The sequence below is a fragment of the Phocoena sinus genome, chromosome 18 (assembly GCF_008692025.1).
Source record: "Phocoena sinus isolate mPhoSin1 chromosome 18, mPhoSin1.pri, whole genome shotgun sequence".
NCBI classification, from domain to species: Eukaryota; Metazoa; Chordata; class Mammalia; order Artiodactyla; family Phocoenidae; genus Phocoena; species Phocoena sinus.
In genome coordinates this window covers 8,905,988-8,931,435 of record NC_045780.1, presented here as the reverse complement: position 1 = coordinate 8,931,435, position 25,448 = coordinate 8,905,988, and the positions used below count along the sequence as shown (strand labels likewise).

The following is a 25,448-nucleotide window of genomic DNA, read 5'->3' as shown; positions in this document are numbered from 1 at the left end:
AAAAAGGTGGCAGGAAAAAGTGTTCAAGAGATAGGGAAGAGAGACTTCCCTGGTGGTGCAGTGTTTGAGAATCCACCTTCTAATGCAGGGAACATGGGTTTGATCCCTGGTCTGGGAAGATCCCACATGCCGCGGAGCAACTAAGCCTGTGGGCCACAGCTACTGGGCCTGCGCTCTAGAGCCTGCGTGCCACGACTACTGAGCCCGCCCGCCTAGAGTCTGTGCTCTGCAACAAACAGCAGCACCCGCTCGCCGCAATTAGAGAAAGCCTGTGCCACAACTAGAGAAAGTCTGCGCTGCAACGAAGACCTACTGCAGCCAAACATAAATAAATAAAAAATTAATCAATTTAAAAAAAAGAGAGGGAGGAGAGTGATATTCCTCTGAATATATCTTTTTGTATGGTTTATACTTTGGCAAGCATATTATTCTACATATTCCAAAAGTAAAATGGAATTATCAATAATGGAAGGAAAAATAAACTAAAACTGGAAATAGAAACAAATGAACTCAAGTGTATTTCAAATGACTAACTTAAAACCACTGAAGAGGGATATAGGGTAGGGTGAGAGAAGAAATCCAAGTCATTTTTGCACCTAGTACTTCGATTTTCAACTCTCAGTCTGGGGAAGAAAAACTACCTTTTTAGTAGACTTGCTTATGTAATTATGTCAATGTATAAATTCTGAAACTGTTTTATGGGTAATTATGTGAATGTAGCAATTCTGAAACTATTTTATGCAGGATTAGGCAAATAAGTAAATGTGCTGTGAGGAAACAAGGTTCTCACTGTTGAAGAAGGCAGACACAAATATGAAATGGGGAAGGCAACAAAGAACACTGTGGAATTCGATTGGAATTGTAAGTATCAACATTCATGATTTCTTAAATGAAAAAAAAAATCTATTCCCCTCTCCCTCACCTCTGTCTACTGAGATGACCTGAAAGCAATAATACTGCACTATCAATAAGCACTCTTAGTGCCAAGGTCTTAGCTTCTAAATACCATTCTCCAAGAAAAAAAAACAAAAGATACCAAGACTTTTGGAGAAATTGTTGATTCTAGGGTAGGAGTAATGAATGTACAGGACAAGCTTGGAAAATCTTGTTGTGCCACAAGATAAGGAAGTGTTCAATGTGTAGGTCAAAAGGAGCCAACCTGAAGCTAGCCAAATCTCAGATAATTTGAGCATCAAAATAAATAAGGGTGGGAGAGAAGAGGCAAATCTCCCATGCAGAAGAATTCCAAACAAATTATGTAAATACCCTAATGAAGGGAGAGCACTACAGAAATGTGTGCTGGGCACAGCAACTTCCTTCCAAGGAGTACAGAATGGAAGGGGGGCGGGGGGGGGGGAAGAGTAACTTTACCGTGGAAAAACCTGATAAACACGACTTTAATGATCAAGTGCAACATAAACAATCATAAATTATGTTGGTAGTATGTACACTTGTTACAATGTGATGAAAATGACATTTTACCTCTACGGTCTTCCCCTCAAAACCCCATAACCCCAGTCTAATCATGAGAAAAGCATATATAAATTCCAACAGAAGAGCATCCCACATGGTACCTGACCAGTTTTCCTCAAAATTGCCAAAGTCATCAAAACCAAGTAGAGTCTGAGGAACTATCACAGCCAAGAGGAGCCTAAGGAGAAATGACAACTCCATATAATATTGTATCCTGGATGGAATCCTGGAACAGAAAGGACATTAGGTAAAAAGTAAGGAAATCTGAAAAACTATGGACTGTACATAATATTACTGCATCAATATTGGTTCATTAATTGTAACAATGTACCATAATACTGTAAGAGGTTAATAATAGGGGAAACTGTATGTGGGGTGAGGGGGATACATGGGAACTCTGTACTATCTACTCAATTTTTCTCTGAACCTAAAACTGTCCTAAAAATAGTCTATTAATAAACAAACAAATAAATAAGAACAGCAATGGATTATAACGCCTTGAACAAAAAAGAATTCATAAATTCATACTGATAGTAAATAAGTAAGGAGGGCTTTACTTTATAGTAGCATCAGGACTAATAAATGCGGAGGGCTTGAAGGAGCTAGGGGGAAAAAAATCAACATTTTGTAACTATCATTGCAAAGATCAATTGCAGTAAGGATCATCAATGGAGGCAAAACCTTAGAGTTTGATTGGGAACAAAACAGCTTGGCCTCAAAGTATCTTTTCACAGATTGCTTATGAGTTGCAAGGGGGAAAACAAACAGCAGAGAAACTGGACAACACCTTGATCCGGTGATAAAAATCAATATCACCTTATAATGGACAGACAGACATCCTGTGCCTCCGGATGTAATATCCCGAGGAAGGACACAATTTCACTTATGTGGTTGTTTCCACCGATGATGCATAATTTGAATCTAATCACAAGGAAAGATCAAATAAAGGTCGATGAGAGAAATTGTATTTGAGGACGAGTCTTTCACTGTAAGGGGATGGATTGCTTTTGGTGAGCCCTCTTGGTCGTAAGGCTGTTAAGTAATCAAATGTAAATATTCCAGACTGTGGTTTTAACTATTATATTTATAAATTAAAACGCTATCGCAACGGGTTTATTTAAATACGTATGAAGAGATTAGCAGTTTCCCTTTCAGGGACAGGAAAGAACGCATGTGAAGGAGCGGGTCTAGAGAGTGGGAAGGTGGTGGGAAGAGGGAAGGGACCCTCAACTGAGGATTGCCAGTTGTTCGGTTTATAGTTATTTGTCATTTAACAAACACTTACAAAGCACTTATTTTTACCAATCGCTGTTCTATAGAAGCGCTTTTCACAAATCGACCTTTTAATGGGAAAGCTCAGTAAACGGTCTTTACTTCCTTAAACAAAACAAAAGACAGCTGTGTCAGGAAGTGATTTTTCTCATAAGTACTCTTCTCTGTTATCAAAGCTCTGCTGCAGCGATTCTCTTCTTCGATAGAAAAACCTGAGCCTGCAATTACTGACTGGCATTTCATAGAAACGTCGGCAACCCTAGTTGACGAGACCAAATGTTAACTGCCCTTTAAAAAGACTTTAAAACATGCACTGAGAGCAGCTTATGTCTCTATTTGCGGAGCCAGGCACTCACAGTCTCTCTTCCTTCAGGGGTGGCCCTAAAGAGCAGGTCGCCACCGTTCTTAGCCGAAGTTGCTATTTCTAAACAACCTCCCGGCGCCAACCTAAGAACTAGTTCCGGTCTACGTTCGTGGTCCTTAGCGCTTGTGTCAAGCAATGGATTCTGGGAGAGGCTGAAGTTACCAGGCCGGGTGTGAACGCCGGACTTCAATTCCCACAATGCCTGGCGAGAATCCGTAATTCCTGCCGGGGCAACCGTGAGGTGGCCGCCATCTTGCGTACGGAGGGCAGGCTTGTAGCTCCGCTCCTGAGGCTCGGGCTTTTAGTCCCTCCCGGTCTCTGCTTTGGGCTGTGTCTCCGTGCTTCTTTCACCTTCTTTATTGAGAGGTAAAGGTCAATGCAGAACTGTGTTATAAGGTGAGTAGACATCCCATTTTCGGCGAGGTGGGGTTGTGGTGTTGACGTTTTCCGGTTTCTTCCTTCTTCCATTAGCGACTTGGGTTCTCCCCTGCGCTTGCCTGAACCTTTTCGTTTAGCCGTAAACGTAGAAGCCGGGAGTAAACCTTTCGGCCTCGGAGCTCTTTGGAATTCCTAGACAGAACCTGAACGTGTCTCCGTTGAGATAGAGAAATTGGGTGACGCGCTTTTGCCCGGGCTACCCTCTTTGGAGATCAGGAGGCCTTAGGGTTCAGGTCGTGTATAGGCCTCTCTCTCTTAATGCAACCTCCTTTCTCTTCCTTGGGACTTTTCTGCCGTTTCTAATGAGGAAATGAGAAGGTGAGAGGCGGCCTGGGAAGGGGCTGTTTCCGGGAGGACGGCGTTCTCTACAGGTGTATCTTCTTTCAGCCTCTCTAGGGCCTACCTGTGTCATTCTGGTTCGTCGCTTTGCCCTTTCCTTTTGCTCTCGTGTTCGAGAAGGGGAGACCAGAGAGCGGGCGGAATGAAGTATTGACTAACAGGCTTTTGAATTGTACTCTTGAGGGTCCCCCCATAAATTTCAAGGGAAGCAGAATTTATCGTCGAGATAGACAAACCATCTGGAAAAGATTAGGGCTTTGGTTTGGGGAGTTGCCAGATTTAGTTTTTAAACATAATATGACATATTTCCGTCATTCGCAGTACAACTGAAGTAATTTTTTTCTTTAAAATTAACGTAATACACCCACTTGGAAACCACTTTTACACTACTCGTAAGAGTAGGGCCCATAAAGACTGACATTTAAGTTAATTTGACATTTGATTGCTAATGAGATGTGGTTGTCTGAGGTTTGCTAAGGACCTAGTGATTTTAAACAGGAAGACGTTTATGATGCAATTTATCACAACCAGTTTGGATATGTGTCACTTTGGTTGGCAGACTTACTCTCCCTTTTATTTTTTGAATTTATTTTTTATTATAAATTATTTATGTTTGGCTGCGTTGGGTCTTTGTTGCTGCGCTAGGGCTTTCTCTAGTTGTGGCGAGTGGGGGCTACTGTTCGTTGCGGTGCGCGGGCTTCTCATTGCGGTGGCTTCTCTTGTGGAGCACGGGCTCTAGGCGCACGGGCTTCAGTAGTTGTGGCGCAGGGGCTTATGGCGCAGGGGCTTCGTTGCTCCGCGGCATGTGGGATCTTCCCGGACCAGGGTTCGAACCCGTGTCCCCTGCATTGGCAGGTGGATTCTTAACCACTGCGCCACCAGGGAAGTCTTTACTTTCCCTTTTAAATACACAGCTGTATGTCTATATCATCAAAATATATATTACTGATTCAGCTTTCCGAGCTTGCTTAAATTCTTGCTTACATCCTCTAAATTCAGAAATACATCATTTAGATTTAAAGATGAGATACATCTTTTTTTAAAAAAGGATGTTTGTTTACTTTCAATGAGACCCCTCCTTTAAATCATAATGTCATACCAATAGTAAGTGGCTATAAAGTTACAATTTTATAATTTTTGCATTTTGGGAAAATGTTATTAAATGCTTATATCAAATTAAGTTTATTTCCTGTTGTTTCTGAGGAAACTTTTGTTTAGATTTTTTTTAATATTAGCTGTTAATTCTGTGATTTATTTGTTCCTCAGATGCCTTATGGTGAAATTGAAGCTAAATCCATGGGACATGGGGAAGAACTAATAAATGAACCACGCTATAAGAAATTGAAGTCTACTGAAGAGGCATATGTTTTCCCCCATCATGGTAATGCTAATTTTCACAGAAAGCAAAAGAAAACTGGAAATGATTGGGTCCCTGTGACCATCACTGATGTCAGAGGACGTAGTTATCCTCAGCAGGACAAAACCAAAACTAGAAGTTTGCTGAAACCTGTGCATGATGAGATGCTTGGTAATAGACGAGATGTTATTAATTCTGTTGATTCACAAGTTTTACAGGATACATGTCCTCCATTGGTATCCACAGATGATGAGATATATAGCACAAGTAAAGCATTTATAGGACCCATTTACAAACCCCCTGAGAAAAAGAAATGTAATGAAAGGAGGAATCGAGCAGACACTATCAGTGGTATAGATGGGAAAGGAGAACGAAAAGAGAAACAGAAATTTAATTATAAAAAATCAGAGATTGACAATGAATTATTCCAGTTTTACAAAGAAATTGAAGAGCTTGAAAATGAAAAAGGTGATTCAGAAAGCAGTTGTAAGGAACGTGAACCCTCTGAGGAACAATTCATTCCGTATTATCAGGGCCATAATAATCTGTTAAAACCTGAAGAAGAAAAGAAAAGAGATCTTACCAGTGCCCTTCAGTCATATTGGGGTTATCAGCAGTGCGTGGGGAATGAGCCAGGTAAATATCCTTATAATCGACAAGTAATACCTACCTTTTGTGACAGTTCATTTGCTTCCTTCAGGCCTGAGTGGCAATCAGTGCATTCTTTTATAGTACCACAAGACCCTCATCTTTCCAGTTTTAACTATCACTTAAATATTCAAAGATTCAACGTTTCACCAAATCCATCACCAAATATTTTCCATGCCCAAGATGGCTTTCAGATGCAAAATGGATATTATGTAAATAGTTGTCATGTTAACTGGAATTGTTTGACTTTTGATCAGAACAATGGATATACTGACTGTAGTGACATTACCAGTAGTGACCATCCCTCTAGAAATGGCTACACTGTGCAAGATGAATATGCGAATAATGGTTTCTGTGAAACCAGTGAAGGATGCTGGAAGGCTCCTTCTGTGGACAAGCATAATCGAACTGACAGGTTTATGAACCAGCATTTTCAAGAGGAAAAGTTAAATAAATTGCAGAAGTTACTTATTCTTTTAAGAGGTTTGCCTGGTTCTGGGAAAACAACATTGTCTCGGTAAGTAAAGGATACCAAGTGAATACTTGGTAATTTATTACTTAAAAATCATAAATGATAGTTGTAATCAGTGGCAAATGCTTTTATGTTTCTAGTAAAAAATCTTTAATTTGTTATACTTGAAAATGGCATCTGATGGTAAATATTTTAAAAGATGTTTTCTGATAGAGGAAAGGAGAATCGGCATATATATTTATGTTAAGATTCTGCTAAGGGCTTTAAATATAGATTCACCATGTAAAAGGACGGTGATGAAAGCAAATGCTATTTGAGAACTGTGCTGGCCTTCCCTTTTTAGTCAGCTATTCAGGAGGAGTTGAATTCATGGGTTGAAGACTTGGGCTTTGACTCAGTTATTTCACTTTGTGACCTTGGACAAGTTTCGCTGTTAATATAATGAGTAATACTTATTTTTCTGGAATTATTGTGAGAAGCAAATGAGATAACCCAAGGAAGGGAATTTTGAGTGTGTTTTAAGAACTGTGCTGTGTTCATACCATTATTGACAAAGAGAACCTTTTTTTGATTTCTTTAAGGAGTTTGAAATGAGCAATATCTGAATTAATGGAATTAGAACTGATGCTGTTTTATCATGTGCCGAAATGTTTAAAATTCCTGTTTTTGTTTACATTTTAAAAACAGAATATTGATGCATTCCAGTACATTTGTGCAGTTGTGAAAAATAGCACAAAGAAAAACAATACAAATTCTTTGTAGTTTATGTAGGATGATTCAAGATTTATGCTAGATAAGGAGAAAAAGGAAATTTATTTGATGTCTTTGGGTGAGGATAAAAAAGTCAAAGGAAAAAGAAAACAAAGTCCAAGGAACCATTTTGTAAATGTTTTATATTTATTTGTAAGACACTCTGAATCACCTGAACAAAACTTCTTCAGAAGCAGGAAATCAGAGAAAGATTAAATTATGTTGCAGACATTTCAAGCTAGATTGTAAGCTGTGATTTTGTAAATGAATTTGAATTTAAGTCTGTGTATTTTGATTCCTTTGCAGTGAAGATTTTGTAGAGAAAATAAAATTTCAGTGCTTCTTTAGAAAGAATAGAAATTAAGAGTGAAATTTCTTACAAGCATGGGCATTCTTCTAGATTTAGAATATAATATCAGAGAAAAGAAAAGTTGAAATTTGGAAATTGGATGAAGAGATCTCCTAGCGAGGGCTTCTGGTACAGAATAAATGTAAGAAAGAATGATTAGGTTTGGAACAACATATTGGAGTATGTTGAAACTAAAAGTGAATAAAGTGTGGTGGTAATTCAGTAAAATTTCAAGGAGACATAATTGTAGTGCGAAATGACAGAGGTGATTATATATAATATGTATCTTTATTTGAGGAATTAGGTTTAATAAGAATGGAAGTTACAGTCGCAACTACCATTTCTGTTATCATTTACAACTTAGTACTTCCATATGTAACAGTGTTGTGAGATGAATTATAGTCTTTTCATTTTTTAGAAGGAGTACAGGCTAATAAAAAGAATGAGTTCAGGTTAAAGGACTTGGGAGAAGTTACAAAAACTGCTAAGAGATCAAACTGGGGATGTAAATGGTAGTGTGTTTCTTATCTAATCCTTCAGTTTAATATCTATCACATGTGTAGCCGTATATCTGACTCCTGACTTTGAGTAGCTTGGTTAAAGAAGCAGGAGTCTCTCTTTAGGTCAGTACTTTTTTTGAATGAAGTAGAAATGGTTGTTTGGGAATGGTTATAAAACCACATATTCTCTAGTGAGGAATGGTTTCATGTAGGATTTAGCTTTCCAAATGAGCTTTGAAAAAAGGAATAAAGATTGGGAGAATCAGAGTTGAACTGATTTGGGGCGTTAAAAGATAACGTTGTTTAGTATTGCTATGTGATAATGAGTTATAGGGGGTTAGATAAATTTCAAATTCTTTTGGGATAGTATTTAAGTCCCTTTCTTCCTTAATTTAGTCCTTACCTATCTTCATATCCTTCTGCGCTTGGACTAGTACCCTGCCGTCCATTGCAGGAGACGTAATACTTGTCTGTTCATTGTTCTCAGGATTCTACTTATTCAGAGGTTCTCTTAAATGCCTCCACTTTTGATGTTTTGGTTTCTCATCTCACCCCTCAGTTATCCTCCTTCTGAACTCATGTAGGATTTGCCTTTACCACTCTTTGCATGTAGCATAAGCTACACAAGACAGCATTATTTTTTTATTTATTGATAGCTGGACCAGGGTGGTATGCAAGGCCACTCAGTACGTCAGGAGGTAAAGGGTTCATGAAGTGTCAGTTTTACTCAGAATTATTTGGGAAAATCACTTCTTTTTTTCCCCTTTATTTATTTTTGGCTGCTTTGGGGCTTTTTTGCACGTGGGCTTTTCTCTAGTTGGCGGCGAGTGGGGGCTACTCTTCGTAGTGGTGTGCGGGCTTCTCATTGTCGTGGCTTCTCTGGTTGCAGAGCATGGGCTCTAGGCACGCGGGCTTCAGTAGTTGTGGCACGCAGGCTCAGTAGTTCTGGCTTGCGGGCTCTAGAGCACAGGCTCAGTAGTTGTTGTGCACAGGCTTAGCTGCTCAGTGGCATGTGGGATATTCCCAGACCAGGGCTTGAACCCGTGTTTCCTGCATTGGCAGGCAGATTCTTAACCACTGCACCACCAGGGAAGCCAATCACTTCTATTTTTAAATGTACATGATATATTACAAAAATATATATGGTTCTTAGAAATTAAAAAAATAAAATATGAAAATTAACTGTAGTAGACCATTTGGGGGAATAGGGTTCTCAAAATGAGGTTTAAAGAATACGATTCACTTGTTCTTACTTAAGTGAAAGTTATAAGCACAGAGTGCATTAGTTTTCTATGGCTGTGTAACAAATTACCCTAAAGCTGAGTTGTTAAAGCAACAGACATTTATTGTCTCACAGTTTCTGAAGGACAGGAATCTGGGTGCCTCTGGTTCAAGGTCTCTAACGATGCTATGATCAAGATGTTGGCTAGGGCTGTGTTTTGGACTGAAAGCTTGTCTTGGGGAGGATCTGCATGGAATATCTCTCACAAGTCTTTTTTTTTTTTTTAGATGTTGGGGGTAGGAGTTTAATAATTTATTTATTTTTGACTGTGTTGGGTCTTCATTTCTGTGCGAGGGCTTTCTCTAGTTGTGGCAAGCGGGGGCCACTCTTCATCGCCGTGCGCGGGCCTCTGACTATCGCGGCCTGGCAGCCTCTCTTGTTGCGGAGCACAGGCTCCAGACGCGCAGGCTTAGTAATTGTGGCTCACGGGCCTAGTTGCTCCGCAGCATGTGGGACCTTCTCAGACCAGGGCTCGAACCCGTGTCCCCTGCATTGGCAGGCAGATTCTCAATCACTGCGCCACCAGGGAAGCCCTCTCACAAGTCTTGTTGACAAGACTCAGTTCCTTGTGAGCTGTTGGATTGAGGGCCCCAGTTCCTTGCTGTCTGTAGGCTGGAGAGTCCCTTCAGTTCTTTGCTACTTGGACCTTTCCCCATTCACAATGTGAAGAGGGAAAGTGAGCCACTTCCTGCCTCCCCATAATCTAATCTTGGAAATGAAATTCCGTATCCTGTTAGTTGGAAGCTAGTTGCTGACTCAAACCCACACGCAAGGAGAGGGGATTATATAAGGGCGTGAATTCCAGGAGGCGGGGATCTTGTAAGCCATTGGTTTTGGCTCTCCCACCACTATTTATGTGATTCTGGTGGCCTGATTTCTGAAATTATTTTCTTTTCTGGATTTAATACCATATTGGCAAGGTTGTTGTGAGAATTCGATGCAGTCATAGATGTATATATATATATAAGATGCTTGGCACATACTAGGTCCTCAAAAAAGACAGCGATTTTGAAAAAATACAAATCAAGTGGCCAGTGGGACCACATCTGAATTTTTTATTAGATACTTGATTTTTCAAAGTTGTAAATTTTGATGTTCTGAGAATCCATTTTAGTACCTGTCTTAACTTGTGAGGGTTCTGATAGAATCTGACTATAAGAATTTTGAAAATACTAATATTCTTAAATAATTTATTTTTGGTTCAAATGGGTGGTATGACATCAGATATATCTAGATTGATACAGGTATTTTGGAGATAATTCAGGGAATTTTGAAAAGATGTGTGAGCAGTCTGGGAGGAAAAAAATTCTCCAAGCTAAAATTACTTGCTTTAATTATGATTTATATATTTAAGATATTCTTCATTGAGATTTACTCATGTTTGATGTTGTCTTGGTTTAATGATGTAAATTGATTTACTGTCCCTTCCCTCCCCACTTTTTTTTTTTATTTGGAAGAGGTTAAACATTTCTTGGATACAGAAGCTCCTGTGCTCTTATAGTATGTTATTATTAACATCTGACAGATCACCTAAAAAAGTAATAGAACAGGAGAAAAAAGAAAAGAAACATAAGGTATTTAGGAAAGATGGTATCAGGTTTCTGGTATTGTTGAGTGTAACTAGGTATCATATGGTTGATGATAATCAAGATCTTTTCAGGTGATTGAGCTTTGGTTTGGAATACTAATATTATGGCATTTTTATATTCTGGGTTATCTCTTATAAGCAAATAAGATGCCAAATGTGTTAGATGGTATATTTTGGGAAAATTGTGGCTGCTTAAAAAAGAAATCCAACTCCAGCCTCCCAAACAAGCAAACAAATAATTTAAATGATTTACTTTAATTTGGTTTGTTTGAAGTAATTTTAACTATAATTCTATGAGTGAAAATATATATTAAATTTTTAAACTTTTATATATGTGTTTTTATTTTTATTATAAAATATATATAATTTTATTATAACCTGAGGAAAGGAGAGATGTTTGTTATCTTAATAGTTGAAATCCTTCCTATTACCTTTTATTAGGAAGTATTCTTGGATCATCCCAGGACAGTATCATCCCTTCTACCACCTTCTACTCCCTTCCCCCTCTCAAAAAGAAATTATATTGGGCTGGCCAAAAAGTTCGTTTGGATTTTTTCCATAACATCTTACAACATCTTATGGAAAAACCCCAACGAACTTTTTGGCCAACCCCAATAGAATGATATCCAATTGCCTAATGGTTGAGGGAGGGGAGATAAATAACAAAATATTTTTGTTATTGTTGGACCTAAATTATTCTTACTGGCTTTTCCCTTTTCTCAGCACACCTCCAGTCTCTTTCATGAGTTACTGGTTATGGGAACACTCTGAACACTTGTCAGTCTCTCTGTGCTTAGAAATTAAAGATGGTATCATATTGTGAGAACAAAGCTTGATTACCACTGACTTGTTCTGAGAGTGTATTCTTTAGCGTTTAGTAATTAATTTCACTTATTAATTTAATCTCTTAAAAATTTTTAATTTGATTTTACTCTGGAGGATCATAGGTTGTTTCACAGCATTAAACCTCAAGTTCCACTTTCAGGTCATAGATGTTTGTGCTTCATAGGAATGAGTTTATCAAAGCTGTCTTCAGTCAAATATAGTTTTCCTCAGGTAAATTGCTTGCTTAGGCTTACTTGTCTTTTAGGTTACCTGTTGCACTAAATTTAGACAATTTTAGACACCAAATACAAATTCACTAAAGTTAAACCATGGATAATAGTTGACATCATTTTGGGATTGAAGAGTGTTTTTAAAAGTTGCAATACAAAAGCCACTTTAAAAAGTTTTTATTACTGGCTATTACTATGTAGATTTAAGTGTGAAGTGATGTTTGAAATCTGAAAGCTTTTTTAAGGTTCAGCTCCTGTGCTAGTCTATCTGCAGTATACTTATAAGTATGTGCCAGAAATTCATTTAATAACCTTTCCTTTGTGGCTTATTTCTGACGGTTATAGATTTTATATTGTAAATGGCACCTTTATGATTTCTTTTATTAACAGAATTCTGCTTGGTCAGAGTCGTGATGGCATTGTGTTCAGCACTGATGACTATTTCCACCATCAAGATGGGTACAGGTATAATGTTAATCAACTTGGTGATGCCCATGACTGGAACCAGAACAGAGGTTTGTTTTGGGCCAAGTCTCCCGGGATAGAATATTTGACTAGGAGTCAGAATACCTGAATTTTTATTCTCAACTTTTTACTTTTACCAGCTGGATGACTTTGACAAGCCATTGAAAGAGCTTTGAGACCCAGTTTTTCATCTATTAGAAGCAGTGATAATTATACTTGCCCTACTTGATTGAGGTTGTGAAAATCAGAGAATGTGGTTAGAATATTTTTTTAACTGTAAATAGTGTATATAAACTGGTACAATAGAGGTATAGGATATTTTGATAGACTTTATTTTATACCTCATGAAAAAATTCAGGAAACTCTTGATACTTTTGTTACGTATTCCCAAAAGTTATTTCCTTGAGTAATGCTAATGTTTTCTAAGGCTTAAATTAATGCCCATGAATATTAAAAGTTTTTTTCATTGATGTCACTTTACTTAATACATTTTTTAGAGGTATATGGATCACTTTATTTTCATTTTGGAATAGTAGTTCTTTCTTAACCTTGGCTGCACATTTGAATCACTTGGGGATCTTTTAAAAAAAGTTATGCCTGAGTCTTAGCCTCAGAGATTCTGGTTTAGTTGATTTGGAGTGGATCTAAACATCGGTATTTTTTTGAAAGTTATCCATATATTCTAATGTTGCAGTCAGGATTGAAAACTATTGATCTAGAACTATGTAAGTACATGCTTATGCTATAATCTATAATTTCTTTTTTAAAAGAAATTAAAAATGCATTGATGATGAAACATTATTTAAACCTAGAGAGATTATATTGAAGCCCACACACGCATCACTCAGAATTATTATCAGTTATCAAGATATTGCTATATTTGTTTCAACCCTTTTGCTTTCACTCCACCCTCCTTTTTTAATTTGCTGAAGTATTTTTTTAAAGCAAATTCTAGACATCATACTTCACACATTTCAAGTAAATCTTCTTACTTAATTGCAGTGCCATTATCACACCTAAAAAACAAAACAAAACCCAATTCCTTGACATCATGTAATATAGTCTGTAATCAGATCTCCCCTATTGTCTTAAATATTTCTTTACAGTTGTTTTAATCAGGATCTAAACAAGGTCTTTGTAGTACATTTGGCTTTATGATTCTTTTAATTAAGTTAATCTATAGCAGTTTTCCCTCTTTTTGCCCTCCTACCATTAACTTATTGCAGAAACTTGGTTGGTGGTTCTGTAGAGTGTCCCATAGCCTATGGTTGTCGGTTTGCTTCCTTGTGGTAATCATTTAACTTGTAGGATTTATTAGGTTCAACCTTTTTTTTTTTTGTAAGTAAATGGTTGTCCCATTTTTAGTGATGGTGAGATCAGTAGCTTCAAAGGGACAGCCTAATCCCTGTTTTATTCAACAATGAATTGTTTCCTTAATCAGTTATTTCATTAAAGTTTGCAAAATGGTGATTTTCTAGGACTTTCATTCTTTCTGTGTTTAGTAGCTAGAATTCTTCTGTAATGAAGAACTTCCTCTTGCCTAGAACTAGCAACTAAGGTTACCCTAAAGTACAGTATATACAGGAAAAACAGGATAAGTGCTTTTCTTTTTTAATTGTCAATTTTCAGAGCAAGGAATTTCATTGAGGATGCTTTTGAGTAAAAAGTTTAAACGTCAGATAAGTTTGATTATAAGATTATTTCCTAGTATTGGTTCTAGGATTTCTCCAAATAGAGAGTAGCATAAATTTAGAGAGTAGCATAATATTTTAAAATATTAATTCTTTTTGATTTTTTAAAATGCTGCAACGTTACTGCCCAAATCCAATAATGATGATGTTACAGTTCCAAAAAGTGCTTGGAGTTATCGGCCCAGAGTTAAGGGGAGTAGAAGTAGGTGATTAAGTGGAATGAGCCAGTATACCTTTGGTGAACTGGGAAGTTGGTTTCTGTGAAACATTTTTTTCTTTTTGCAATACTAGTTTAGAATATTTCATTAAAATGTTCATGCCATGTGAATTCTACTTGCTGAACATATTGGTGTGTAGATAAACTACTGGTTTTATTAGTATAATAAATAGGGGCTTTTTCAAGGTAATCTTTAACCTTTTTCAAAGCAATGATAACTAGCAGTCATTAGGCATTTTGAAAATTATGAGCATTACATTTAATTTAGGGCAAAATTTCTCTTTTCTACAAATATTTATTGAATACTTTTAAGTGCCGGGCATTATTCAGGGAATATGTATCTGACTCATGTTTATTAGAAGAATCTAAATTGATCTTTAACTGCTTATAAGTTAAAAATATCTCCAAGGTGTCATTTTTCTCTTTCTTAAGAGTATGGTGGTTAATTTGTTTAAGAAAATGACTCTCTTTATTTGAGTAGTCAAACATTGTTTACTTAGGCGCTCTATTCTCCTGGAGTGCACTGGAATGTGGTATTGGGTGTTGATTATTCATGGAAAGAGAATAATCTCCCCATTCCTGCAAATCAGAGATTTATTTGGTTAATAAGCTCCTCATGTAGATAAGCTCCTCTTGTAGAACATAACTCCTTGGAGGTGTAAGCCTGTCAGACATTAGGAAAATTATTATTTTTTTAAAAAATAAAAGTTTTGATCATTGTTTGGGGATGGAACAGTGGGAGTTGATAGCATCTTGGTATCCTATTTATGACTTAGATTCTAAATGTAGTATTTAGAGACATCTTCTCCGAAATAGATATTCCACCATAGTCATTACTTCTTAACTAACCTTTAGAATTTTGTCTGCCCTTCGACATCTATGTAAGTGTTTTCATTGTGTAGAACTTAGTGGTTTGAATTCTAAATCCCAGCAAAACTTACATATCATTGCATTTTGCCTCAGCCTTTTAAATTTTATAGTGGGTTCTTAATTATCTTGCCTGTTTACACTTAAGAGGTACACACATTCCTGTCATTATGAGTGGCTCACTGTGACACTAATTCTCACCTTATGTGGGAAGAGATGGCATAGGGAGAGGGAGATATGGTTTGGAACAGTTCCATTGTAGCTCAACTCCCAATTTCAGAATCATAGTCCTAAGAAATATCCAGTCAGTTGAACTGTGGTATTTAGGTACTTGGTATTTAAGTAATGACAAATCCATAGCACTTTTTTTTTTTTGAAACTTAAGTCTGTCTTACTTCAAAAGCATTATTTGTAATTATAGAACATTGGAAAATAAAGATAAGCATAAAATGCATATATTCCCACCACCTACAGAAGACAACTTTTAGTGTCTTAGTAACTCTTCCCACATCTTTATATTTTGACCAAAATAAGATCAGACTTACATGTTATCTTATAAATTGCCATTTTCTTTTAATAGTCTCCATCTTCCCATGTCAATAAATGTTTTCCTCTTTTCATACTCAGACCATATTCAAATGTAACTTGTTCCTACATTTTCTGTAAATGAAAGCTCTAGACTGAAGTCTTTATTAGCTGTTAAGTTCAACAAAATATTTACCCCAAAATGTCCTTTACAGCTAGTTTGTCAAAACCAGCATCTGGTCTGGAGAATATACATTGCATGTGTTTATGTCTCTTAATTCCATTTAATATAGAAGAGTGCTTTTATTTTCATGGCTCTAACTCAAAAGATTACACGGTTTTGGTTTTAAGTACAGGGATGTAGGAAATATCTTAATGAATGTTTAAATTTTATTTTGTGTATTTTTATCTAATAGTTCCATTTTTTGCTTTTGTTTTTTAAATTTATTTTTTATTTCAGCAAAACAAGCTATCAATCAGGGGAGATCTCCAGTTATAATAGACAACACTAATACACAAGCTTGGGAAATGAAACCATATGTGGAAATGGTAAATATGAGATATGAGAGAGTTTTTATATTATCAATTTTTTCATATTCTGAAATTTTGGTTACATTGATCTTTATTACTAAAACACTTGTCCTTGTTCTCTGAAGAGGTGTGTTCATTTGCTTAGTTTTTTTAAAAATTGGGAATGGTGCTTATTAAGCAATATGTTTATCTTGTTAGTTTTGCCTGGACTTGAGGATAGTAATTGGAATTTGTCCATTAAGTGGTCTTAAAATATTTATAAACTGTATTATTTTAAAAGTAAAACTTTTCTTGGTTGAGCAAATTTAGAAGTATTGTCTAAGTGAAATTTATATCTGTCTGCCATCTTTTTACTTTAAGACGTATTCCCTGGGTTTTTGTTTTCTTCCTTTCTTTTGTGTAGGCCATAGGAAAAGGATACAGAGTAGAGTTTCATGAACCTGAAACTTGGTGGAAATTTGATCCTGAAGAATTAGAAAAGTAAGGCACTCAAAAAATTTGTAATCCCTTATCTTTTTTTTCTCCTTTACATGGTCAATTTCTTTACTAGCTTTTGCTTGTTATATCTTTGGTACCTGTGAATAGGGACTACTACTACTCACTTTCTGTTAAGAGGAACATTGACTTAAATGCAAGGTGTTTGAGGATCTTTGCACTGCTAAATTTCATTAAATATTCCTTGTTAAGTGTGTTTGTTATTTTTCTTACGTGAATTTCTGCATTGTTTCCCAATTTGTTGAATGCTAATGGAGATCCAGAAAACTGAGAGAAAAGTTAGGACTTTTCCCTCTGCTTTTTAGCTAGGCCACTTCTCTGCATTGCCTTTCCAACTTCATCTCCTTCCCATTTTAGATCCCATCACCCTTTCACCTGGTGCTTTTATCTCTCCCCTTTTCCCATCTTTACTGCTACGATCCATTATCCCATACCCAAGATTCTGGGAATCAATGTGTTTTGGAATTCAGATTTTTTTTTTTTTTAATTTTAGAAAGGAAGTATATAGTGCATATACCTAATTGTAACACTCCTAGCAGAGTTTGGGGCAGTATGGTATATAATCAGACATCTTAATATTTCTGCAGCAGATCACGAATGGTCAGTCTAAGTAGAAAGTAAAGATTCTACATTGTTTAATGTTAATTCTGAGTAGATCATGCTGCCAAATGAGTACAGGTGTGGTTAGACTTTGCTGCTACATGAGTCAACAGAAAACTGAATTTTTAGAGCATTTTAGATTTCAGGATTTGTGGTGAGAGATTGTAGACTTGTATTACATTCAACCCTGCTCTTCCATTTGTCTTTACCTTCATCCCTTTCCCCTAGTTTTCCTGACTATGACTCGTTTTTCTTTCTTCATTTTCACTCGGACACAACCCCCTTTTGGAAACAACTTTAAGATGTAATTCACATACCTTACAATTTACCCATTAAAAGTGTACAATTCAGTGGTTTTCAGTGTATTCACAGAGTTGTATGACCATCACCTCTCTTTGTAAAACCATTTTTTCCTCCCACCTCAGTTTGCCCTCTTCTAGCTTAAAACTGTTATTCTGTGTATGGTGTTCAACTAATTTAATTCTTCCCCCTTGCCTTTCATTCCTTTTGTACCTTTGAATTTTTATTCCTTCGGTTACCTTTCTTTCCTTTTCTGACTTGCATGCCAGATCAAATTTATGAAGAGTTAAACTGATAAATATTATTAATATCTGGTATTGTTTGCCTGCCTCTGTGTATATTGCACCTCAGGTAGAAGAGAATTTAAAAACTAAAGATATTTGGGTTATGCTGAATAAATGAATTATTGAAATTGTTATACAGTTAGGCTTTATTTACATTTGAGACTGTTGAAATGTATTACAATTCTTAATATAAATTAACTTTACAAAATAAAGTAAGTTTAACTGATATCTAGTATAGTTTGACAGATTTTTTTTGTAAAGAATTGGTTGAATCATCAATTTTGACTTCTTGTGGGTTTCTATAGCTTGGCCAGTTTCAACCTTGACCTCAGATCTCTCTTTTTCTCTCTCTTTTTTATTTTTCAATCTTCTATTTTTTCTCTCTCTTGCTTTCTCTTCTCATCTTTAACCTAAACATCAGTAGTTTTGAAAACTAAACATTTATGTCTTTTTTCTGGAAAAATGAGTTAGTTTTAGTAAATCTAGAACTATAACATTAAATATAAAATATGTTCTGTGTGTTTTGCCATGTCCAAGTCAAGTTACAGAAAACTACAAGTATAGAATACATTGTAAAAATTTCTTTCAGGGTCAAGAATAATTTTTAAACCACTTTTTGTTATCATAATTAAACTCGCAGAAAAGTACATAAAATATAAATATGTAGCTTAACAAATTTCTTATAAAACAGATATTCATTTAACCATTACCCATGTCATGAGAGCATTACCAGCACTTTAGAAGTTTTTTGAGTTCCTTTTCCCAGTAACAATTCCGTAATTCCCTGGTAATTACTTACTTGCTTTTCCTTAAAGCTTTTTTTTTTTTTAAATATCCTTTGCTTTAGCATCATGGTTTAATTTTTTCTCAAACTTTATATAAATAGAATTACAGTATATATTCATTATATCTAGTTTCTTTCACTCAACATTACATTTGTGAGATATGTACAAATTGTATCTGTAATAATATAGTTTGGTATCAATAATAATTTTTTAGTAACGCAAGTGTGCTAAAATAACTTTTAAAAGTGATATATATTTTATATTGATTTTTGTCAGTCCTGGAAGCCCACTCAATTCTTCTATAATTTTCAAAACAGTATCTCATAATTTTTTACTCTGTTGTTTAAAAAGAGGGGAAGATTAACTCAGTGGTTCTGTGAATCAGTAGTTAGTTCTGTGTGAAGAAGGTGTAATTAGTTAACATTTTGCTATGATTTATGGGATCTTTAAGCCTTTTTAAGATATTGTTTAAACCTGAGAGAGCCTTTTTTTTTAATGTGAGGTGTATCTTCTGGTATTTATTTGCAAAATGTTATTTGAAATCTGTACTCTATTACTCTAAAACAGTTTAATCTCTAAGCCTACACATTCTAAAAGAAAAAAGAATTAAAATCCTTTTCTTTTTTGGTAGGAGGAATAAACATGGTGTTTCTCGAAAGAAGATTGCTCAGATGTTGGATCGTTATGAATATCAAATGTCCATCTCTATTGTAATGAATTCAGTGGAACCGCCACACAAAAGCACACAAAGACCTCCTTCACAGGGGAGACAGAGGTGGGGAGGCTCTCTAGGCTCACATAATGAAGTCTGTGTTACAAATAATCATTAAGTTGGTTATTTTCAGCTAACACATTTGTTGCGTGCCCTTGAAAAAAAAATTAGAGAGCCTGTCTTGAAGTTTAAGTAGTTTCAAATTTAAAAAAAGACTACTTTGCCTCACAAAAGATGTTCCCAGCAAGTTGTTTAAATTCTAAAGTGTAAATAAAAATTATATAAAATTGTATTTTAAATGTTTTTATAATCTTTTGTTGTAATACCTTTGTTTATTATGAAGATACCTGAGTAGAGTGGGTAGGAACCAGAATGTTTTTCTGTAATTGAATTTTAAACTAATTTTATCTTTTGTAGATAATGTCAGACAGTTTTATAGTTCATACCGAAATTCAACTTTTCATAAAACTTTAGTATTTTTCCTTGACTATCTTAAATATATAAGAAATACTAACTTGTTATAGGCACCTTAGTTGATTCCTCTATTCATTATACAGGTAAAATTATGTTTCTGCAAATTCATCTGTGTGAAAAAGTGTTTCTAAGCTATAACTAGCATATCCCTTATTTAAAACAAAATTCTCTATCAAATACCACACAGTAAGTGTATCAGTCACCTGGGGTGTTTTCTCCGTAATATACGTTTCATCACCCTTCTTCTTAAGCCATCTCCTATCTCCCCAAACCCCTGATTCTGGAATGCATAAACAGGGCAATCACTATATAGTTTGCAAAAGCTCTTCAGGCTGTTTTGATAGTATATCACTTTTCTCTATTTAAATTAAAACAGTGTAATTCTAATATAAAAAATACTTTAGACAGTTCCTTAGCATTAGTTGTAGGAAGATGTGTCCCATAGGATATTTTACTTCTCCAGGTTTTAGTTTTTCTGTAGAGACAACTGTGTATCTCACTGGATAGTTTTTGTTGGATTGTGTTCTATCACTTAAAATTTTTAAATTGAGATGGGATTCATTTCAGAGATCTTGCAATTCATCCTAACTTTGCTTTGATTTATCCATTTTTAGGAAAAAATGGAGCTAATTACAACTACTTTAAAAAATTTTTATGTTTTACATGATAATAGTTTGTCCTTTTAAGTTTTCTTTCTCCTAAACCAGCCCATTCCTAATCCCATAATCTTTCTTTTTTTTTTCTTTAATTTTTATTTTATGTCAGAGTATAGTTGATTAACAATGATGTGTTAGTTACAGGTGTAGAGCAAAGTGGTGAATCCCATAATCTTTCTTCCAATGTTGTTTTAAAACCTTTGGTGTTTTTTCAGCTGTAAATGTTCTCTCCCATCTTTATATTACTTTTTAACTAATATTAAATTATTAAGTGATATTAAGTTGCAAGACTCAAAGCTAAATATTAGTACTCAGCAAGGTCTTTATTGCATTACCTTTAGTGAGATAAGAATATGATTTCTATTTATTTGTACTAACAGTGCTGTTTACATTTAAATGGGTATTACCATGCTTTATTTTGTGTAACACATATGTATGTTTGTATATATTTGTTCATCCTAACTAAATATGATGTAGTAGGAATATGCTAACTCATGTTTCTGTGTCAATGTATATATATTTATTTATATCAATACATACACACATTTCCATTATTCACTATTTTCATATATTTTTTTGTTTCAGAGTAGTACTTCTTAGTATTTGGGCTTACTTTTCCCAGCATTTTATTATGTAAATTGACATTTTGAAATAGTAAAGGATTTAATTTTGTGACAGGTAGGTATATACTGTGTGTCCCTTTCCCTTTGTCCTTCTAAAACTTTACTCAGAAATAATAGTACTGTAAATCTATAGTATTTGAACAGTAGCCAGTTTATTTCGAGGATGTAGAGAATTGCCTTCGGAAGATACAGATTATGAGGAAACATGTTCATGATAGTAAGTCTAAAATAAATTTCCAGATTTTATTACAGATTCAACTTATCCCCTAGTACTTCTGAATAGTAAATAATCATGCAGAGATTGTTAATCATTGCTGATTATTTTTTAAAATTATAAATGCTTATTGAGGCAGGGAAATTAACATTCTGGAAGACTTTTTTTTTCTTCTTTTTTTGCCGCACTGTGTGGCATGTGGGATCTCAGTTCCCTGATCAGGGATTGAGCCCGCGCCCCTTGCCTTGGAAGCATGGAGTCTTAACCAGTGGATCACCAGGGAAGTCCCTAATGTTTTGGTTTTTTTTTAAGACAAAGTAAATTAAAAGTTCCCCCAAGTATTGTGGCTAATTTTATTGTATTTTTTGAACAATAACAGAATAGAGGAATGAATATGCAATAAAAGATACCAGAATCACTATTATAAGTCATTGCTTGATGTTAAAAATCTGAAAAAATATGAAATTTACCAAGTCAGGATTTTTCATCAAAATCTTTTCTTCTATTCAGATATATTCTTTTTTTAAATTTAGGTATATTCTTAATGGAATAGTTCCCCCAGCTGCTACCTGCCATTCTGAGTTGGTCTCCATCACAAAGAATAAAATGGGCATTACTCATCATATTCAACTAAGGTGAACATTTTAGTTAAACAGAATATATTGATAGCTTCTAGTTTGGTTCAGAAAGATTAACTTGTTTTTTCATAGGCTTTCATAACTTGTTTTTTCATAGCCTTGTTTTTTCATAGACGTGAAAAATCACTTCTTTTTGATAAGTAAATTTATAGTTTTCTATATGTCATAATACTGCTAATAAAAATATTTGTGTGGTAATTAAGTTGAACTTTTGATACTGCTTTTTACATTGATAATCTTTCAGTATTCACCTTTCTGAAAAAAAATGTTAGCTTTTTAATATTTTAATGTCTGTTTTAAAGTAAGATTGTTTACAAAAGATTAGGTTGTATTTTGTTGGTGGTATGATAGGGTGGATTTAACCATTTGAAGTTTGCTTATCTCTTGCCTAATTAATATAGGTTATGAAATTTTCCAGTTTTATATATTGGTGAGTTTTGAAAGAGTTCATGATTTCAAAGGATATAAAATATTTATTTTGACCATAATTGAGTTTTTGTTATTGTAGAAATGTCTGGTTTTCTGAGCCTGGTTTTCTAAGTATTTATAAAGAAAATTGGTGGTGTTCTCTGAAGAAATGCATTTGTTCATGTATTATATTAGTATTGGGTTGGGCAAAAAGTTCGTTCCGGTTTTTCTGGGATAGCTTACAGAAAAACCGGAACGATCTTTTTGGCCAACCCAGTACCTTGACCAGATAGGTTTACTAGCCTTTATTGAAGTTTTACGTAGTATTGTAACATGAATGCAATAACTGAGAATTCAGTTATTAGGGCTGGAGTGTTTTTGTGTGTGTTTGTCTGCAACCCATATAAATATAGTAATGCCTCTTAGTCTGGAATCATGACAAAGTATTACTTAGTTTTGTTACAATGAGCATTCAGAATAAACGTTTGGTGGCAGCAGAACAGCAGATCCAGTTAGCTGTTTATAGAGTTAAATTTTGTAGATTACAATTTATAAATAATTTTTTCTCATTACAATTGTTTGCTGTAATTTTTGTGAAAGGAGAGGGATTAATGGGTATATTCTTTGGTGATGGTTGTCTTTCTTTACAATTTAAATAAGATTGGCATACCAATTTTTATTTTATTTTTTGAATTAAGGTATTATTAAAACAATTGGTTTCCCTGTATGTATGCCAGATTTTCTCCTTAAAATATCCTTAGGATTGCAGGAAGTAGTATTAAGTTCATTGAAATAGATTCTGAAAGAGGAGTAACTTGGTGATTGTCTTGTGTGTCTTTTTTATTCCTTTTTTTTTTTTACTTTGCTAAGCAGCATTTAAATAATTCAGTTGATTCAAATTGCCAAGGTCTCAAGTCTAAAAAATACTCAATTTTGCATGGTTTGTAAATTTCAGAGCAAACCTTGAAAAGTTTATAATTATGATTTTTGCAACTAAAATCAGAAAACTTGTAATAGAATGGTTATACTTTACATTCAATATCTTTATGTAGACTGCACTGAATGGCATACTTTTTGTCATAGAATATACATGTGTGTAAACTCAATTTTGAATGTATCTCCTATGGAAACTCTTAATACATTGTTGCTGTCAAATTATGCACAGGAACAAGGGGAAAGAGTAGCAAAAAAAACTCTGAAAAGAGAGCCTCAAGAGTAAATAGTTATTTTTGAAGCTAGGACTGTGTTTGGAGGGTTCTGACTTTTTGGTATCTTTAATAGAAGTTTATTTTAGTCATTTAAATTAGAAGTAATCTTTTTCTTTCCTTTCCTCCTAACAAATTTTGTTAAGCCATACTGTGACCCCTAATCTTAGAACTAGACACAATCACATTAACAAGCAGGTGAATGACTGAAGACTTCATCGGGGAGTGTTGTCTAGTTGTTAATATTCCCATATTGTTTTTTAAATCGAACTGTTTGTAAATTAATGGGAAGATTGAGAGATTTTGAGATGACCTATTGGGCTTTTTGCCTCTCAACTTTATTGGTAACTAAGGGGAAAAAAGTTAAAATAGTTAAAATTATGTTCAAGTTCAGTACAGTCCATTAAAATACACTTTATTTGGATTTTTTTTTTTTTTTGCAGTTTCAACTGTATTCTCAGATAGGACATGTAAAATTAAAGTTGTACCCTACAACTAGTACTTACAATAATTGCACAGCTTTGTTAGTGTCTCTTCAGTTGTAATTCTGGACTCTTCAGTTTTTTTAGTATATCAAAATGAAAGAAAATTTGATTTGGGGGAGGTTTGTGGGTTCTTTCTCTTCTTTTATTCTTCTTTCTTTTTTATTCTTTCTTAATAGTATTAGAAATCATGTTGCTTTCTTGTTTCTATCACTCTTTTCCTGTACATGTTTTCTTTTTCTTATGTGCATTTTCTGTTCAGCTATCCTCATGTTAACTTCATAACATTTTTAACGAAGATGATGGGATGGTAAGTTACTGTCAAAAATGGTGATAACTTTTTTCCCTCCTGTGTTCCACTGAACTCATGTTTCCTTATGAACCTTATTTAATCATGTTAAACTTATAGGTCACAGCTTTGCAGTTTCCTGACCCTATGATATAGGTAGAACTTTGATATGAAAATACTTGGAAAGATTTATATAGATTTTTAGTCTATCAGTGTTACTCATTGCTTAGGAATCCCATAAACATGGCGTAGTACTTGGATGTATGTTTTTGAGAAAAAATTCTTTTATAATACTCAAGCCTCATGCTGATAGACTAGTTGATAAATAGTAGTTGGAAATTCACTGTTATGGAATTCACTGTTATGTCATGATTCTCTAATCTGCCATTCTTAAAGAACTGAATGCTTTTGAAGGAAAGCTGATAGCTAATTTGAGTTCAGCTTTTACAAGTGATTCTTCATTTCTCCAGTGCTGCTACAATGAGGAATAGGAATTTAACAGCAACAAGCCTTAATTTAATAATACTTATTTAAGTAGCTGCCATTTAGTTAATGCCTGTCAATGCCAGGCCCTATTCTAAATGTGATATATTATAGTTTCTAATTTTTTTATAACGACTGTACAGTCTCAAATTTTTTATAAAGAGGAAACAAAAACTAACACAGTTTAAGCAATTTATCCTATGAACATAATATCTCTAGGGAGCAATGTTAACTGGGATTCAAATATAGTTCAGACATATTCCTCACCATATCCCATTTTATCTTTTAAACCACATTTTATCTTTGGTTAAGTTATTATTAATTTAGGGTGTTTTTTTTTTTTCAAGGTAGGAAAGAAATTCCACTGGAGAGTTGAGTGCATCTTTATGGTACCTTTGAATTTATAGGGTTAGAGGTATGTTGACTTACTAGTGAAGCTGAGTGAAGAAATCTGTAAGTGGCCATTTATTTAGAATGTTTAATTGAAGTCAAGATTGAAAGCTAGGATGTCATTTACCGTATAAACGTTTTCTATAAAATATACATTGATAATTGATAATCATATTTCAGCAACATCTTTTCAATTGAAGTTTTACATATGCTGTTGTGCTTTAATG

The 25,448-nt window shown here is 34.7% G+C and overlaps 1 protein-coding gene and 1 long non-coding RNA gene across 5 annotated transcripts in view; one reads left to right on the top strand and one right to left on the bottom strand.

The window, feature by feature from the left end:
• Positions 1–1,609: 1,609 nt before the first annotated feature.
• On the bottom strand, positions 1,610–3,185 carry LOC116742914. The gene is made up of 3 exons (XR_004346633.1): positions 3,102–3,185; positions 2,759–2,850; positions 1,610–1,699 (listed from the first exon to the last, which is right to left on the bottom strand). It is a non-coding gene; the product is annotated as an uncharacterized LOC116742914 (long non-coding RNA).
• A 156-nt stretch (positions 3,186–3,341) lies between these two features.
• The window catches only part of N4BP2L2 (NEDD4 binding protein 2 like 2), a 66,762-nt gene continuing 44,655 nt past the window's right edge, over positions 3,342–25,448 (top strand). Inside the window, exons 1-7 of one of the 4 annotated variants that reach the window (XM_032611196.1) lie at positions 3,479–3,505; positions 5,153–6,408; positions 12,278–12,402; positions 16,113–16,201; positions 16,587–16,663; positions 19,279–19,422; positions 21,860–21,961. In XM_032611196.1, coding sequence (XP_032467087.1) covers positions 5,153–6,408; positions 12,278–12,402; positions 16,113–16,201; positions 16,587–16,663; positions 19,279–19,422; positions 21,860–21,961 — 1,793 coding nt within the window. In that variant the 5' untranslated portion in view covers positions 3,479–3,505. Of the gene's footprint in view, positions 3,506–5,152; positions 6,409–12,277; positions 12,403–16,112; positions 16,202–16,586; positions 16,664–19,278; positions 19,423–21,859; positions 21,962–25,448 lie in introns of all 4 variants that reach the window. The other 3 variants (XM_032611194.1, XM_032611197.1, XM_032611195.1) reach the window with 3 other exon arrangements.